Raw genomic sequence first — 17,194 nt, 5'->3', positions numbered from 1 at the left:
CCTGGACTGCGCTCTTTGGTTTTTAAATGCAAGCATCTGAAAGCCTCGGTTGTTTCGACCCAGCCTTCCGAATCTGAGAACCTAATTATTTTTCCAACTTATCTAGACTTCCATTTAGCAAACAGAAAAAACGCTCTGCATATAGAACACGTTTCTGCTGTGGAATGGACAAATGCCTTAGGAATTGATGCTACACTCTCCACGGTGTTATAACAAGAACCAGCAGAGAACGAGTGCTTTTAATCGCGGTTTCATTAAGCACACATTGATTCCGTCATTGAAAAACTGCCATATTTAATCGAATGAAGCACAGCTGCCAATAGGATCAATGTATGCTAAGGTAAAGATGCAGGCAATGAAAGGAGTGGAGTAACTGCAGGTCCTCCCAGGAGCGTTTAGATGAGGGTCAATAAACAGAACGGAATGCAGACTGAGTGCTGTCAGACCATGTGCAGGAGCAGCAGGACGCTCACAGGGTCCTTTCAAAGCATATAGAAACCCCCTGTGACACCTGGCAGAGCAGCCTGGCCCACAGAACACGGCTGTGCTCTGTGCACACATGGTGGTGCAGTGCTGGGCACTGAAGGGATGTGATTCAGGAAGGCTTGGGAGCATCCTTGTGGCACCTCACCTCCATCGCTGCCCCAGCATCACCACCACCGGGCACAACTCCAGTCACACCGCCCAGCACGCAGCAAATACAGGTTTTCTCATCCCAATTTATTCTACTTGTAATCTACTTCAAAATAAACACAAGCATTTCTAATCAGCAGCACTTGGAGTTAAGCCTTCACTGTCCGTTAAGCAGGGAGCCGCCCCTCCTCAGCTGCTTTCTAATTTCAGAATGAGGGTGAACCATCAATCCTTCCTCAGAAACAAACGAGGATTCATTCCACAACCCATCCCAAGCATGAGGTCAGACCTGGTTGTTTTTCCTGCAGATGAATGGGAAGCTGCTCTGACTCAAGAACGTCAATGTACATTTATTTTGGATGGGTAGGCCGGCACATATTTCCTCCCCTCTCACTGACCTGGTTTTACTTTTTCGCTCGAGTTTTGCACAAACTTCTGGGAAAACCTGAAGGATTTGCCCGACATTGTAACAGTATGAAGAAAAAAAATACATTAAAAATTTCTTCAGAGCCCAAGAATTTCCTCAAGCCAAAACATCCATTAAAATCAAAAGCCACGGACCAGGCTAAACAAGAATGAATGGACCGAACCGAGGCAGCTGCTTGCTTCCAAAAGCCAGCAGGTACTGCCATAGCACACAGCTCAAGGAAAGGATGCATGGAGAAGCACAAGACAGCATCAGCATTCTACACAGAAAGGCTGCTGAGGAATAAATCACCTCTAGAGAACAACGTGAACGTGAACTTTCCTACCTGTGCATATTCCTTCTCGATTGCAGCTCTCTTCTGACTGAACGCTCTGAAAAAGAAGGAAAGAGAATATTAATACCAACAGCAACGTGCTATAAAACTCAAGCACTGACCCCCAAAGGGTTTTCTGCTAGATGGGCTTTATAGAAAAAGGAGCAACCGAAAAGCAAAATTGTTTGACAACTGAGCATCGGTAGCTTAGCAACTGGTGCACGTGTGTGCACACACATGCAGCGCTCCCATCTCCCGGCTTTATTGGATAAATGCAGTTCCCAGGATGACTGGTGTAAACAGCATTTACTTCATTAAAGACTCATCAGCTGCTGTTGCAGCCTAAGGAGGAATATGGGAGCAGAGGACAGAACCTGGCTTTGTGCATCCAGGCCTTCCTTTAAAAAACAACCAGCGGTGTTTCTCCATCAGCAGCTGAATGTGATGGACCCACATGCGTGGCTACACGTCCCACAGCAACGTCCTTGTTTACCCACTGCACATGGTCCTGAAGGGTCCCTCTTCTTAATGGTTCACACAATCACAGGATGGCCTGCGTTGGAAGGGACCTCAGGGATAATGAAGCTCCAAGATCCCCCCCACCACACACAGGGCCGCCAACGTCCACATTTAATAGCAGACCAGGCTGCCCAGAGCCCCATCCAACCTGGCCTTGAACACCTCCAGGGCAGGGGGATGTGGTTCTAAGCTACCCCCTTATTGCTGAAGGGCCACATCTCCAGCAGGGGGGATGACAGCCAGCTGTGCCAAGCTTAAAGCTGTGCCATCAGCACGAGCAAATCTCCTATTGGAATCGGTCACGCCATAACAATAGTGGCACAGTATGAAAAACAACGCACAGGAACATCCCACAATAAGGTTAACACAAAACGGGTTTTCCTGTTCCCAAATCCAACATCCCTGCAGCCCCACGAGCACAGCCGAAAGCACAATGCCCCATAAAACAAACTTCCTCGCCTTCCCCAGCACCGAGCTTCAGCCATAGCCACCATGAATGGCTGAAAGGCACTCCCCGTGCTGACCCTGAAACGCAGCCCTGGGAAGACGGTACACCAAAGGCTGTTATTTTCTAATTCTCAGCTAATCTTATTTGGAAACATATAATCAGAGCTCAATGCTGAGGACGCTGGGTTTACACCAAACGTGGGCTCGGAGCCGTGTGTTCCACCACCAGGTTTGTCTCTGTACAAGAATTCCCCTTCAGCTAATTGCATGACAATGAGAGCGACAAGCTGGACGCCTCAGATATCCCCTAAAGCCTCCTATATCAAAGGGTTTAGAGGGAGAAGAAAAACAAAAGCATTCAACAAGCTCGGTATAGAATTACTAAATACCATGCAAATCAAATTTAGCCACAAAACCAACAGAAAGTGGCACGGCCACAGCTCCAGCATGAGGACAGGCAGCTCTGCTTACAACAGGGGGAGATTTTGTTCCGTATTTCCAACAAGGCAGCACGTGATGCAATTTATACCACACTTAAATTGGTGTTTAATGTGTTACGGTGCATGACAGCACGGTAAGCACCATCTGCATCCTGGGAGCGGTTGCTCTCTGCTGCTTTGTGGCTGCATTTCCCTCTGTCAGCCAAACACAAAGAAGAACCTCGGGGTACTACAGGAATCCTTTGGTGGCAACCAGAAAGATACAGACCATGAAGATGCTCAGAGGGCTGGAGCTGCTCTGCTATGAGGAAAGGTTGAGGGAACTGGGCTGGTTTAGCTTGGAGAAGAGAAGGCTGCAGGGAGACCTCATTGTGGGCATCCAGTACTTGAAGGGAGCGAATAAACAGGAGGGGAACGGCTGTTTGTGAGGGTGGGCAGTGATAGGACAAGGGGGAATGGCTTTAAAGTGAGACAGGGCAGGTTTAGGTTGGATCTGAGGAGGAAGTTTTTCATGCAGAGGGTGGTGATGCACTGGAACAGGTTGCCCAAGGAGGCTGTGGATGCCCCATCCCTGCAGGCATTCAAGGCCAGGCTGGATGTGGCTCTGGGCAGCCTGGGCTGCTGGTTGACGAACCTGCACATGCCGAGCTCTGCTCACCCGGTGCTGGCAGTTGCTGTTCATGCATTTCTTTTGTTGATAGCCGTTTTATTGAGAAAAATAATAGAAAAAAAAGCCCTCCACATTCACACAGCAAAGCAAAGCCCTGGAAATGTGCAAATGAGCTGAAAACTGCAGGGATGAGAAAGGCACCTGTTCTGACCGACCTTGACCGCAGTCCCCAGCCGCTACCCTACCCAAAGCAAGGAGGAGAAAGCAGCTCCGCAGGGCCCACATCAGCACAGCGCACAGCAAAGGGACTGACACATTCAATGCCATTAATCTGAGAGACAAAGGAAGGAGGTGGGTCTGAGGGGAATTACACACGCACACTTCAAAACCGTCTTTCAGTTCTGCAATGCAGGCTGCTGTGTCCCCTATCAGAAGGGAATGACAAAGCCAGCACTGCTCTGCCTCTCCCCTGCAGCCTGCAGGACTTCCCAAACTGTCACCGCATTGATTTTACTTCTGGAAGATGAAAGCAAATGTTATAAAGATTTCCTAATAATGGTACAACAGATGATTCTCACTTAGAAAACAGAGAGAGAGAAAGAGGGAGGCGACCCCAGGAAAAGCAAAAGCTGGTATGTGAAGCCAGAATTACATAGATGTTTGTTTAGTGCTCACAGAGACACAGAATGGCCTGGATTGGAAGGGACATCAAGGATCATGAAGCTCCAACCCCACACTGCAGGCAGGGCCACCAATCTCCACATTGAATACCAGCCCAGGCTGCCCAGGGCCCCATCCAAGCTGGCCTTCAACACCTCCAGGGATGGACGGGGCATCCACAGCCTCTCTGGGCAGCTGTTCCAGCACCTCCCCACTCTCTGTAAACAACTTCCCCCTGACATCCAACCTCCATCTGCCCTCCTTCAACTCCAAACCATTTCCCTATTCCATGATTCAACTCAGAGACAGGACAATCACAAACAATTTTCATCACAACACGCTCATGGCCTCAAACTCAGAGACTTCTTTTTGGGGGGTAGGGGGGGATCTCACACAGGTACACCAAATTCCAGCTACCCCTCTTCCAAGGAAAACCTGTCTCGACAGGGAAAGCTGGGGAGGGACTTTTTATAAGGGCATGTAGTGACAGGACAAGGGGAAAAGGTTTTAAACTGACTTAGATGTAGAGTGGAGATTGGAAAGAAATTCTTAATGTGAGGGCAATGAGATGCTGGCACAGGCAGCCCAGAGAGGCTGTGGATGTCCCCTGGCTGGGAGCACTCAAGGCCAGGCTGGATGGGGCTGTGAGCAGCCTGGGCTATGGGAGGTGTCCCTGCCTACAGCAGGGCTTGGGACTGGCTGAGCTGCAAGGTCCCTCCCAACCCAAACCATTCTGTCATTCTATACGACAGGAGCCTTGCCTGGAATGCAGTAACAGAACCTTTTTTGCTGCCTACAGCATCTAAAACCAGCCAGTTTGCGGTTCAACACAAACATCTGACAGACAGCTGGAAAGCTCTTTGAGCTTCTGTTCTATCAGAGCTCAGACATGGCGTGACCAGGGAGCGAAAGGACCAGAATAGGAATCAATTTATTCATGGCACCTATGAAAATCACAGACTGATATACCAGCAGTCAAGGAAGAAAGGAAATGCTTTTGACACCCCTACGTGCAAAAGAGTGAGAAGGCAGCATTAGTGACCACGCACACACCCTGCTTTCATTCTTTCTAACCATGAGATGCTCTGTACCACAAATGCCAGCTCTGATGGCAGAAGAAACGAGCTCTGCACCTGCAGCCACCAGCCAGCTCTGCCCTCCTGGGGATGCACCGACAGGTTTGTTTCTGATATTCCACACCAGTCAGCAGAATCTTGTCTTAACCGAGCAGGCTAAAGGGACGTTTCCTCCCTGATTCAACACGGGAAGTAGCAGAGGTACAGCACTGCACTGTTTTGTTCTCTGTGACTGTATTGATTGCACTGGAACAGGTTGCCCAAGGAGGCTGTGGATGCCCCATCCCTGCAGGCATTCAAGGCCAGGCTGGATGTGGCTCTGGGCAGCCTGGGCTGCTGGTTGGTGACCCTGCACACAGCAGGGGGTTGGAGCTGGATGAGCACTGTGGGCCTTTGCAACCCAGGCCATTCTATCATTCTGTGACCCAAACCAGACAGACCCCTTCCTAGAAGATAACTGTTTTATATACGTGCAATCACACCTCCCAAATATGGGCAATTCAGCAGCATTTTTTATAAAGGAGAGGAAGCCTGGAACCCTCCAAGCACACTTCCAGGTTGGAGTCATACCAACCCAACTACTGCTTTCTTTCCCACGTCAGACTCAGTGCCACCTATTTAATAAGCTCTAAAATAAGCTACCGTACTGTTTTGAGTATTTAGTATTGCCATGACAACACGGGATTGCTGTTTAGATCCTGTTTGGTTCACCTCTCTAATCTTCAGCTAGCCTTGCTGACTGATGGCTCAGTGTGAGAGCACCACACTTCTGCACGGAGATACAACTCTCCTCAATGGAGAGCAATGCTCAGTAATACATCAGAACACTTCCTTCCCAATGACACGTGAAGCACAGAAGTCCAGGTGCAGACCTCACCAGCATGGAGGTGCTGCCATTGGCATGTTGCTTCTGAAAATGCATTGCCACCACCACCCCAGTTGCTCCCTTTCCCAACTCCTCGTGTCCTTGAGCAGCTGTAAATTCAGCTGATTCAGCAGCCAAGCAAAGTTTTCATTCTTCTCCTTTGCTTCCTGTTGCTTTCCCTCCCTGTACGCTCTCCCTTAGCTCCCTGCTTAGGCTGAGTGGGATTCCTGCTGCTGTTCCTGCCTTTCCCATATAATGGGAGCTTGTTCCTTGACTCTCTATCAGCCTTAAAAAAACACCACCACCCTGAAAATAAAATCATCTATGCATGTTCTTTCCCATGGCTGCCTCCAAGGAGATTCTGCACAGCATCACAGTGAGAGCTGGGACCACCCTTCTCCAACAGCCCATCTCCACATCCCCCAGTCAGCTTATGGTTCCAGGAGCAAGTCAGGAACACCAGGTTTCCTCCCATGGCAAGCACGGACACTCTGCGGTTCTAACACCACAGGCACCTTGATGGAGCATCCATGAGGCCTCCAGGTCAAACATCAGCAAGAGCACATTAGCAGCTGGCTGGGCCATGTTCCCATAGCTGTAAAAGCACAGGGCCAGAAGAAGGACCCCACATGGTCACCCACAGCCCAAACTCCTGCCCATAGCAAAGCTCTGGGACTCACTGCAAAAAGCCAGCAACATTTCCTGCCCGCGGGTCCGCCTGCTCTCAAGGGATGTGTCCAGGCCATCAAACGACTCCTAAGTATCAAATACAACATCAAGAATGGCTGCTTGCTGAGTCAAGAAACAGAGCTGTTCTCACTGCCACGTCCTTGTGTTGGTGAGCCACCCCTCATCTTCTCTACTTAAGAGCTTCCCCCACATACATAAACACCACAATAGCTGCCCCATCAATTCCACAGCCATGCACACAAGAACTCCTTGTTGATGCAGCCACTAATCTGCCATCCTGAGGAACACAGCTCTACATCTCTGCTCCTCTTCTGCTGCTGCTGAGGATTCACAGCAGCTCTCCAACTGCCTCCAGTTCAGCATCTCACTGCTGCAATTACAAGTATTCTTTTCCTGCCACTAAAACTAATCATCTTGGGCAGCTTTGCTACAGTTTGCCCTTTGGAATGTTTACTCGTGAAATACCCACTTAGATGCAAGATAAACGGCACTATAGGAAACTTAACTTGAATGTAAACATTGGTATTAAAGGAGAAAGCATTTGGACCAATTTACAGCTTATAACACACAGCATCGCGTAGTGAAATGCAGAGCCAAGATCTGCCTACACCAACGAATCAAAGCTGTGCCATGTCTTTAAAGGAGTCCCCAGCTTTTCCTTGGCCACGTTTCTCCTCACAGTTTGCAGTGTTTAAGTCCTCTCTGTGCCCACCTGCTGAGATGCTGCTGGAACAGAAGAGGTGATAATGCTGCCACGCATCCATCCCGAAGGAAAGTTATAACAAACAGTAAAACAGTAATATCCAAACCTCAGTGCAATACTACAAACCCACAAACACACACCAGGGATCAAGGGGGAATATTGGTGATCTTGCCAGCACTTGAGCTTCTGATTAACGAGGAGCTCCTCCGATTAAAAGCGATCAAAAATGTTATAGAATGATAGAATGATGGAATGGCCTGGGCTGCAAAGGCCCACAGTGCTCATCCAGCTCCAACCCCCTGCTGTGTGCAGGGTCACCAACCAGCAGCCCAGGCTGCACAGAGCCACATCCAGCCTGGCCTTGAATGCCTGCAGGGATGGGGCATCCACAGCCTCCTTGGGCAACCTGTTCCAGTGCGTCACCACCCTCTGCGTGAAAAACTCCCTCCTCAGATCCAACCTAAACCTCCCCTGTCTCACTTTAACACCATTCCCCCTTGTCCTATCACTGCCCACCCTCACTAACAGCCGTTCCCCTCCTGTTTATACACTCCCTTCAAGTACTGGATGCCCACAATGAGGTCTCCCTGCAGCCTTCTCTCCTCCAAGCTAAACCAGCCCAGTTCCCTCAACCTTTCCTCATAGCAGAGCTGCTCCAGCCCTCTGAGCATCTTAGTAATTATTAGTAATTAGTTACTAGTAATTATTAATATTCATAATTAGTTATTGCTGGTTTCAGTTTCCAGCATGCTTTTAGAGCATTCAAAGGCTCTGATCCACACCACCTACGACAGCTGACTCTCACACCGTGAAATATCTTCAACCTGTGCCTGAACAATAGTCCTCCAGCAACAATGCCAGACTATGTTAACCAGCAACGTGCCCGCCATCAATCACATTACTGTACACTCTGGGATTAGGATGAGTTGCCATTAGCAACAGAAGCAAAAAGAAACACACCCAACAATCAATTCTGTCACTATATATAGAGAACTGTGGTAGCCTCAAACACGGCAGCGCTGTCGGCACGTTGTCTCAGGAACGTATCAGCAGCCACAGAGCTACAACAGCAGCACTTCCCTCTCACACGTGGATCTAAGGAGGAACAAAGAACCAGAAAGATGCTGATGAGAGCTAACATTGTGTTCAGCCCCTACAGAATAAAGGCATGGCATACCGAGAAAAACCATGACAAGTCTTTATACCCATAACTTACAATCAATGTGAGTATTGGATTTGTGGCTTGAGCGTATTTAAAATGATTGCTGATGATTTCTTTTGCTTTTAATGGGCAACTAAGCAAACAGAAGAGAGACAAGTGAGACAAGGGAAAAGGCATCTTCCTTATGATTTATCCAGAACAGACTCACCGTACTGAAGTTATTTGGTATTCTTTGATCTATTTAGGAAAACACTGGCCCAGTGTAACCCAGAGAGGCTACCAGGGATAACACCAACGTTCTTTGATCCCCATTGGCTTCACAGCTCTGCGAAGAAGCCAAGACAGTTCTCATTGCTCAGGCAGCCTCCTTCATCCTGGAGCTGCAAAATGTTTAGGGAAGGCAATGACAACATTGCTGCTGTTACCTGACTCATCTGTCATACCGTAGGAATCCCGGCGGTGCCACCCAGCTTTATTACAAATAGTTCCTTTCTGCCTTGCTTTTTAACACAGGCACTTCCATCTGTAAACGATGCACTTTACAAGGTCCCATTTTTCTCTATCACTGATCTAAGCCAAATGCTGCATTTCACTGCAAACAACTACCAGTGGTCACCGTACCACCCTTCTCCTTGTAAAGCAATGCTGCACTGTCCTGCCAGTACAACAGCTCATATTCCGGGTTAGTTTTTGCTTTATTTTGGTACAGGACATCACAGAAATCAATCTGTCCTTGTCACGAAGCACGGCTGCTCTCAGCAAGCAATAGAAAGGTCTCAAAGCTCTCTGCAGCTCGGGGATGTTCTTCATCATTGGGCTGGCGGGACACAGGAGAAGCAACAGGAGAGCCACCGAAACAGAGCGATGCTTTCTGAACTTGGTGTCAGTGCTCCAATAAAGAGAAACGGGAGCAAAGGTAGTTAGGTTTCTGTAGACAGAGCACCTGCTGGGCAGAGAGAAAGGAAAAGTCCCGGGGTTTTCCTCCCAATGGCACCAGGAATGGCAGGGCACTGCTTGTCTTCCAGCACTTTGACATGTAAGCTCAGCTCACCTCCTCTCACAGAACAACCAGCTCCAACCCCCTGCTATGTGCAGGGTCACCAACCAGCAGCCCAGGCTGCCCAGAGCCACATCCAGCCTGGCCTTGAATGCCTGCAGGGATGGGGCATCCACAGCCTCCTTGGGCAACCTGTTCAGTGCGTCACCACCCTCTGCATGAAAACCTCCCTCCTAAGATCCAACCTAAACCTCCCCTGTCTCACTTTAAAACCATTCCCCCTTGTCCTATCACTGCCCACAGTGATCACTCTCACAAACAGCTGTTCCCCCTCCTGTTTATTCACTCCCTTCAAGTACTGGATGCCCACATTGAGGTCTCCCCACAGCCTTCTCTTCTCCAAGCTAAACAAACCCAGTTCTCTCAACCTTTCCTCATAGCAGAGCTGCTCCAGCCCTCTGAGCATCTTAGTGGCCTCCTCTGGACCCACTCCAAGAGCTCTGCATCGTTCTTGTACCGGGGACTCCAGGCCTGGATGCAGTACTGCAGATGGGGCTCCAGAGCCCAACCAGCAACAGCCCCTACAGCGAGGTCAGGCTACACTGCCTGTGTTTGGACTTTGATAGATGACATGTTTTACTCGGGAAGCTTGCACATGGGGCACCAGCTCGTAGCAATCTTCCATGCCTTTCCCATAGCAAGCACAGGGAAAACACTGAGCTGCCCCTAGGGCACTTCCCACATCTGTCACTGCAGGCAGAGCTGGTGAGCTGGAGGTCTCAGCACCTCCCAGATCACTGCCCTTCTGAGTTCTCTGCTAGTTTTGTGCTTTCCAAATGCAAGTGAAGAAGCACATACAAAATCAGTCTTAGTTTGACTGCAGGAACCACTTCTCCTTCATCTCTTGTCTACTACAGGGAAGAAAATGATGTATGTAGGGATCCACTACAACTCCTGCTTTATAGACCCAAAGGAATCCCTTACACAAAAACACTTTAGTACCCAAGAGAAATCAACATTGTCGCTGAATGGAGATCTGAGCACTCCTTCAAGAGCAAAGGAAAGATGAGACAGCCCAAATAACCAGAAAGGAAATTACAACATGAGCCTTGAATCATTTCCACTCTGTTGTCATCTCCACAAAAGCCTGTCTGCAAATACACGAGTGATGCTGGCTTCCTGATCACTGAGCTCAGCGAGGGGCTTCCGCCTCCCTGCTTCCTTGCTCTGCACCACGGTCATACAACTTCTGCACCACCACCATCCTGCTTTTTATCAACATACAGAGTACGTGCCCGAATCTTTAAAGCAGTGCCACACACAAGCAGAGAACAGCTCCATCTCCAAAGGGACACACCTGCTCTATGCCAGTTCATTCCCACAAGAGAGCTCTGGGAAGAGCTCTGTCAATGGAGCAGCAGCACAGAACAGCAGTGTGGCAGAGAGCAGAATTCCTGCTGGTTATGCACATCAAGGGAGATGCTTTGGAGGAACTTCTGTTGTTAAAGAGCATCCATGTATGCAGGTACTGCCGGTATGTATCCCTGTACTCCGCACTGGTGAGGCCTCATCTCGAGTGCTGTGTGCAGTTTGGGGCACCTCAGTACAGAAAGGACATGGAGGTGCTGGAGCTGGTCCAGAGAAGGGCTTGGAGAATACGGCCTATGAGGAGAGACTGAAGGAAATGGGGCTGCTTAGTATGGGGAAGAGGAGGCTGAGGGGAGACATGATTGCTCTCTTCCAGTACCTGAAAGGTGACTGCAGCAGAGCGGGGCTGGTCTCTTCTCACTGTGACAGGTGACAGGATGAGGGGAAATGGCCTCAAGTTGCACCAGGGGTGGTTTAGGTTGGACATCAGGAGAAACTTCATTACAGAAAGGATTGTTAAGCAATGCGATGGGCTGCCCAGGGAGGTGGTTGAGTCACCATCCCTGATGTGTTTAAAAACCATTTGGATGTGGTGCTCAGGGCCATGATTCAGCAGAGGGCTGTTAGGGTAGGATGGTTGAGTTGCTGTTGGACTCGATGATCTTGGTTAGGTCCTGGAACAGGCTGCCCAGGGAGGTTGTGGATGCCCCATCCTTGGAGGTGTTCAAGACCTGGTTGGATGGGGCTCTGGGCAACCTGATCTAGTAAAGGCGTATGTTTGGTGGCCCTGCTAGGCAGGGGGGTTGGAACTACATGATCCTTGAGGTCCCTTCCAACCCGGGTCATTCTGTGATCTTGAAGGTCTATTTCCAATCTCAGCAGTTCTATGTTCCTATGGCAAACTAATTGAAGTTTATCACCTTGCACAAAAAGGAAAAAATAACAGAATTAAAATCAGAAGTCTGGGCTTTGCTGTGATTGGTTTTTAAGCAAATGGGCCTCTCCAGTTTGAACTTCACTCTCAGGTGGAACTGAATACTGAAAGTAATTTCAGTGAAAGAAACAACAGTGCTTCTGGCTTGGCTGCCCCAGGTCTGCAAACACAGAGATACTGCAGCAGGTCCTGCACAGAACACCTTACCTGCCCCCCGTCACACAACTGTGTGGACTGACAGCATTAGGAACAGTAGAAGAGTGAGAAGATAAAGAGGAAAATGAGAAGTAGGGCCTGTTTCTACTTAGGTGTTGGCAGGCAGCTCTATTTACCTGGCTGCTTATTTAGCCAACCAAGATCACACAGAGCCAATGAGAAACAACCACACAAAAGCAACATGAAAGCAAACTCCATAAACAGCAAACACATTCCAGTCACACGTAAGGCCACTGCCATCTATGCCCTTTTACACCAGAGGCAACACAGCTGGAAGCAAGCACCCAGAGCTGAGGTAGGCTAAAAGCAGGCTGGGCAGGCAGCAACAGCATGAGAAGCAGCAACTGGAAGCTACAGCTCTGATGCTGCTGCATGACAGTGCTGCTGCCTTCACACACCGTTCTCTCTCCTGTCTCTGCCTATTTTTAAGGGGAAAAGCCGACAGATGGACCTTTAGATCAAACATAGAAAGTCAGCAGCCTGGCACATAGTAATGCTTCAAGGTAGGAAGCCATCATTACTTCAGGGGGAGATGAATGCTCAAAAGCCATGGGGATGTGGCAATGAGGGCCATGAGAGCATGGTGGGGATCATGGAAGGCGCTGCCAACCTTCATGGCCCCATGATTCGATTCTGCATTGCTGATGAAAACACAAGAAATGTCTGGGCCAATTTTGAAAGCCCTCATTTCTGTCTATAGAAAGTAGCACAGCATAAGGGCTGAAGCAGAACTCAATGGCCAGCCAAGAACACCAAGTCCCCAGTACCATGTAACCACTCTACACTGGCCTTAAATCTGACACATCCTCTTTTCACCTCCACCTGCCCTACAAGAAGAGTTCCATGAAGTGCCATCTCCTTCCCTCCTCTGTCAGAACCACTCACAAGGACAGAATGGGCCCAAGGTTTTGAAGGCCTGATGGGAGACAAGAGCACCGCTCCCTTCTGATCCTGAAGGTGAATTTGAAGCAAATCCAGGAATTCAAATGTTAAAAGGAAATTCGACACAATTCATGAGACACAAAATACACGCAGGTCCCAATTATACCTTTAGGTAAAAACATAAAAACCACTTCAGATGGAGCAGCAACCATCGTATTCTTTGAGTCCCGCGTGCTTCTAAGAACAGAGGCATCTTTCTGCCTGTAACACAGCCTGCAACAGGGTCTGTGGTCAAAGCTCTACTTTTAACTCAAAGTGCTGCCATGCTCCAAATGCACCAGGGGGGTTTCAGAGCAGCGGTCACAGTACTGAGCTTGCCAAAGAGGTCAAGAAGCATCTGGAAAATGCTCCCAGATATATGGTCTGATTGATGGGAGGTCCTGCATGGAGCCAGGAGTTGGACTCAATGATCCTTATAGGTCCAAATCAGGGTGACAAAAACTGACCTTGCTCTGAGTCAGCACAGTAAGGCCGAAACGATCCCAGAAGAGCCAGCTCTGATGGTGCCAGCCCATCTTCTGCTCTTCTCCACAGCTTGCCAGCACAGGCAAGGGAAGAGAACCTGGGCCCGGAAATCAGGCAGCATGATAGATCATGAGCCAGATTTGGGGCCATCAGCGTAAGAAAGACATGGAGCTCTTGGAGCAGGTCCAGAGGAGGCCACTAAGATGGTCAGAGGGCTGGAGCTGCTCTGCTATGAGGAAAGGTTGAGGGAACTGGGCTGGTTTAGCTTGGAGAAGAGAAGGCTGCAGAGAGACCTCATTGTGAGCATCCAGTACTTGAAGGGAGTGAATAAACAGGAGGGGGAACGGCTGTTTGTGAGGGTGGGCAGTGATAGGACAAGGGGGAGTGGTTTGAAAGTGAGACAGGGGAGGTTAAGGTTGGACCTTAGGAGGAAGTTTTTCCCCCAGAGGGTGGTGACGCACTGGAACAGGTTGCCCAAGGAGGCTGTGGATGCCCCATCCCTGCAGGCATTCAAGGCCAGGCTGGATGTGGCTCTGGGCAGCCTGGGCTGCTGGTTGGTGACCCTGCACATAGCAGGGGGTTGGAGCTGGATGAGCACTGTGAGCCTTTGCAACCCAGGCTATTCTATCATTCTCTGATTAACACAGCAGCAGCCTCTCTGGCAGCTGCACATCTCCACCTCCACCTGGGGATGTCTAAAGTAACTCCAAAAGAAAAGACAATGCTGGCACAGAGGGAAGGGGAAGAAAGAAAATGTTTACAGCCACATGAGCTAGATGAAAAGGATGGAGAGTCCTCTATCAACAACCCCGATGGCCCGAGCCACAGCAGGCACTGTTTACAGAGCCTTTGTGTAGGTTATGCTGGAGAGGCTGAAAGCACTGTCTGCAAAAAATGCTGAAAGCACTATTGGCAGAGGCTGCAAAACCTGCAAAATAAACCTTTTCCCACCAAACAAGATGAAACAAATACAACAAAACACCATAGGAAACTAAGCCAGGCTACACTGATTGTGTCTGGAATGATAAGAATGCTTTTCCTCTTCCCAGCGGAGCTTTATCGTGACGCTGGCAGGACGTCCTGGACACCTCCAATTCCCTCTGCACGGGGCTTCAGAAGTAAGAGCCTGGATTAAACGTACTTAGATCCTCAAAAGAAAGCTCTCCTTACAGGATCAACCCCAGGATTTGGTCCAACAGAGCTGTTTTTCCTTCAAAACCTGCCTGTGCTGTATATTCATAGAATCACAGAACGGTCTGAGTTGGAAGGGAACCTTAAAGGCCGCCTGGTCCCACTCACTGCAATGAACACCCACAGCTCCATCAGTGCTCACAGCCCATCCCTGACCTCAGGTGTCTGCAGGGATGGGACACCACCACCTCTCTAGGCAATCTGTGCCCTTACTGCAAACAACTCCTTCCTTATATCCAATCCAAACCTCCATTCTTTTATGGTTGGAAACCATTTCTCCTTGCTCTATGATGCTAAAGAGTCCAAGAGACATGCTTGGGGTGGTTGAGTGCTGGTTACACACTGCATCACAGAGACGGTAAGGCAGTTGTGCAAAGTTACTCAGTGTTACAACTGCTACTCTGCTGGAGCTGGGCTAAGTAACACCATGGGGATAACAATGACCAGCTTTAGGAAGGACCACAATCAAACCTCCTGCAAGCTGAAGAGTTCATTCTTAAGAAGGGAGCACTTAGTCTAAGTTGAAGCACACACTGTACCAGGCACCAGAAAGCCTCTTCTTATGGTCTTCCTATTCACACACACCCCAAGGCACAGAGCTCACCACCAAGGCAAGCTAGAGCTCTCCTGAAAGCCAAACCTAGAAGCCAGAAAGGGGGGAAAAAAAATGTCTTCATTTCCTTTCTGATGGACATAAGAAACGAACTGCTGCTTTTTGAGACTGCTGCTTTTGTTCCAAAAAAACAATCACCAAAAATAAACCTCCATCAGCCAACCAAGCGCTGCAAAAGCCACTCAGAAATAGGGGAGACAGGAGATCTACTATATTTTATACGCCCGGGATTAAAACGAAACAAAAATAGGAGTGTGGTCCATTTCTCAATTTCGCTGTGCCAAGATAGCCACAGTGTAATGATTCAAGCCTATGTTTATACTGAAACCTACTTATTTTTTTTTCAAACTGAAAACTTGGGACTTCCACACCCAGTAGGCAACATTTTTTAAGTGCATTCCAAGCTTCCCTCAAACAGTTCCAGTCAAAACATCACCAGATTTTAATGCCGTCAAGAATGCGAGCATCTCATTAAAGGACTGCCTAATTATAGGTAACGTGCCCAGACCACAGGCCCTGTGGCATCGTTACACAGAATAGCATTCAGAAGTAACACTACCAACTTGTGAGAGAAGTTCTGAGATCTCTGCAGCGTGTTACAGAGCAGCAGCAGAGAATTATGCTGCCTGTCTTCAAGTAATTAAGAGCCTGGAATTAAAGCTCGCAGTGCTCCGGCAGTCGCTGGTGGTGAGAAAGAGCAGCCCCAGAGGTAAGAAATGCCACCAACTCTGAGGAAAACTGCAAGATTTAAAGGGGAAAAAACAAGCTTGCAGGTTAAGCAGTCTCATGCAAGGAAAGCCTTTCCAAGTGAGACAAACCCAGACAGCTTTCCTGAGTCCTCCCCCTTTGAGAGGCTGCAGGATTCAGAACCTGCAGAAGGAAACGCCGCTCCTGGTTAAATAGAGCCAGGAATATCAGCTGCTGAATGGAGTGATGGACTTTGGAAGAGAAAGGAAAGGTGATGATGAAGGACAGATTTCTGAGCAGTGCAAAGGAAACAAAAAGGTGACGTTTTATGGAGGGCCCTCCCAGCTGCTTCAGAGCTGATCAGGAATTAGAAAAGAAAAACCATGATGAGATTCCCCCTAACCAGAGGGGAACCAATCTGAAGCCCAAGACAGGCCTTAAGAACATCCAGGTGAGCAGCATTCCCTGCAGCTGGGACCTGGAAGGACAGAAAGAAAAGGAAACCCTCACTCTGCATCAGGACAGGAAAAGCAAAGCACTCTCATAACCTTCCAGAATCCCTTATGGGATCCTAAGATATAGGAATGTCTGCACACATACATAAATAGATATTCTTCATCTCTAGCTACTTAACATTGAGCAGCACCAGCCCTGCTTTGACAAGGCTGCTCCCCAGCACAGGGCACTAAGTGAGCTGGGTTGTAGCTGCCATAGTAGATTAGTTGTATTTAAAACCAGAACCATTATTGGCTCCTACTTCAGTAAACTGACTCCCAGCCAGCATTGCCATAAACCTTATCACAAACCTACCAACAGCACTGGTGCAATCACAGAAATGCAGCCACGTTCCACTGAAGAGTGCAAAGTATATCCACAGCAAAAGGTTACGTGCACTTTATTAAGCTGAGCAAACTCCAGTACATAAAATGGCAAGTTAGGAGCACAAGGGCCGTGGATGCCCCATCCCTGCAGGCATTCAAGGCCAGGCTGGATGTGGCTCTGGGCAGCCTGGGCTGTTGGTTGGCGACCCTGCACATAGCAGGGGTTGAAACTTCAAGGTCCTTTTCAATCCAGGTCAATCTATCATTCTATGACTGACCACACTGCTGCTCCGTCTCAGCCAGAAGCCGTGCAGTCTTTACATCTAATTCAACATAACCCTACAGTCAATTGACTCCAAGTGATGAAGCAACAAAGGATCAGCACATCCAGACTGCAGAAAGTTTGCTAAGACTC

General features: G+C 48.8%; 1 protein-coding gene across 2 annotated transcripts in view; it reads right to left on the bottom strand.

The window, feature by feature from the left end:
* Positions 1-17,194, bottom strand: part of FCHSD2 (FCH and double SH3 domains 2) — a 99,214-nt gene that overhangs the window by 74,832 nt on the left and 7,188 nt on the right. For both annotated transcript variants that reach the window (XM_072327037.1, XM_072327036.1), the window contains exon 3: positions 1,386-1,431. In XM_072327037.1, the coding sequence (XP_072183138.1) occupies positions 1,386-1,431 (46 nt within the window). The remainder of the gene's footprint in view (positions 1-1,385; positions 1,432-17,194) is intronic.

The sequence above is a fragment of the Excalfactoria chinensis genome, chromosome 1 (genome assembly GCF_039878825.1).
Source record: "Excalfactoria chinensis isolate bCotChi1 chromosome 1, bCotChi1.hap2, whole genome shotgun sequence".
Taxonomy (NCBI): Eukaryota; Metazoa; Chordata; class Aves; order Galliformes; family Phasianidae; genus Excalfactoria; species Excalfactoria chinensis.
This window is presented reverse-complemented; position numbering and strand designations above follow the sequence as displayed.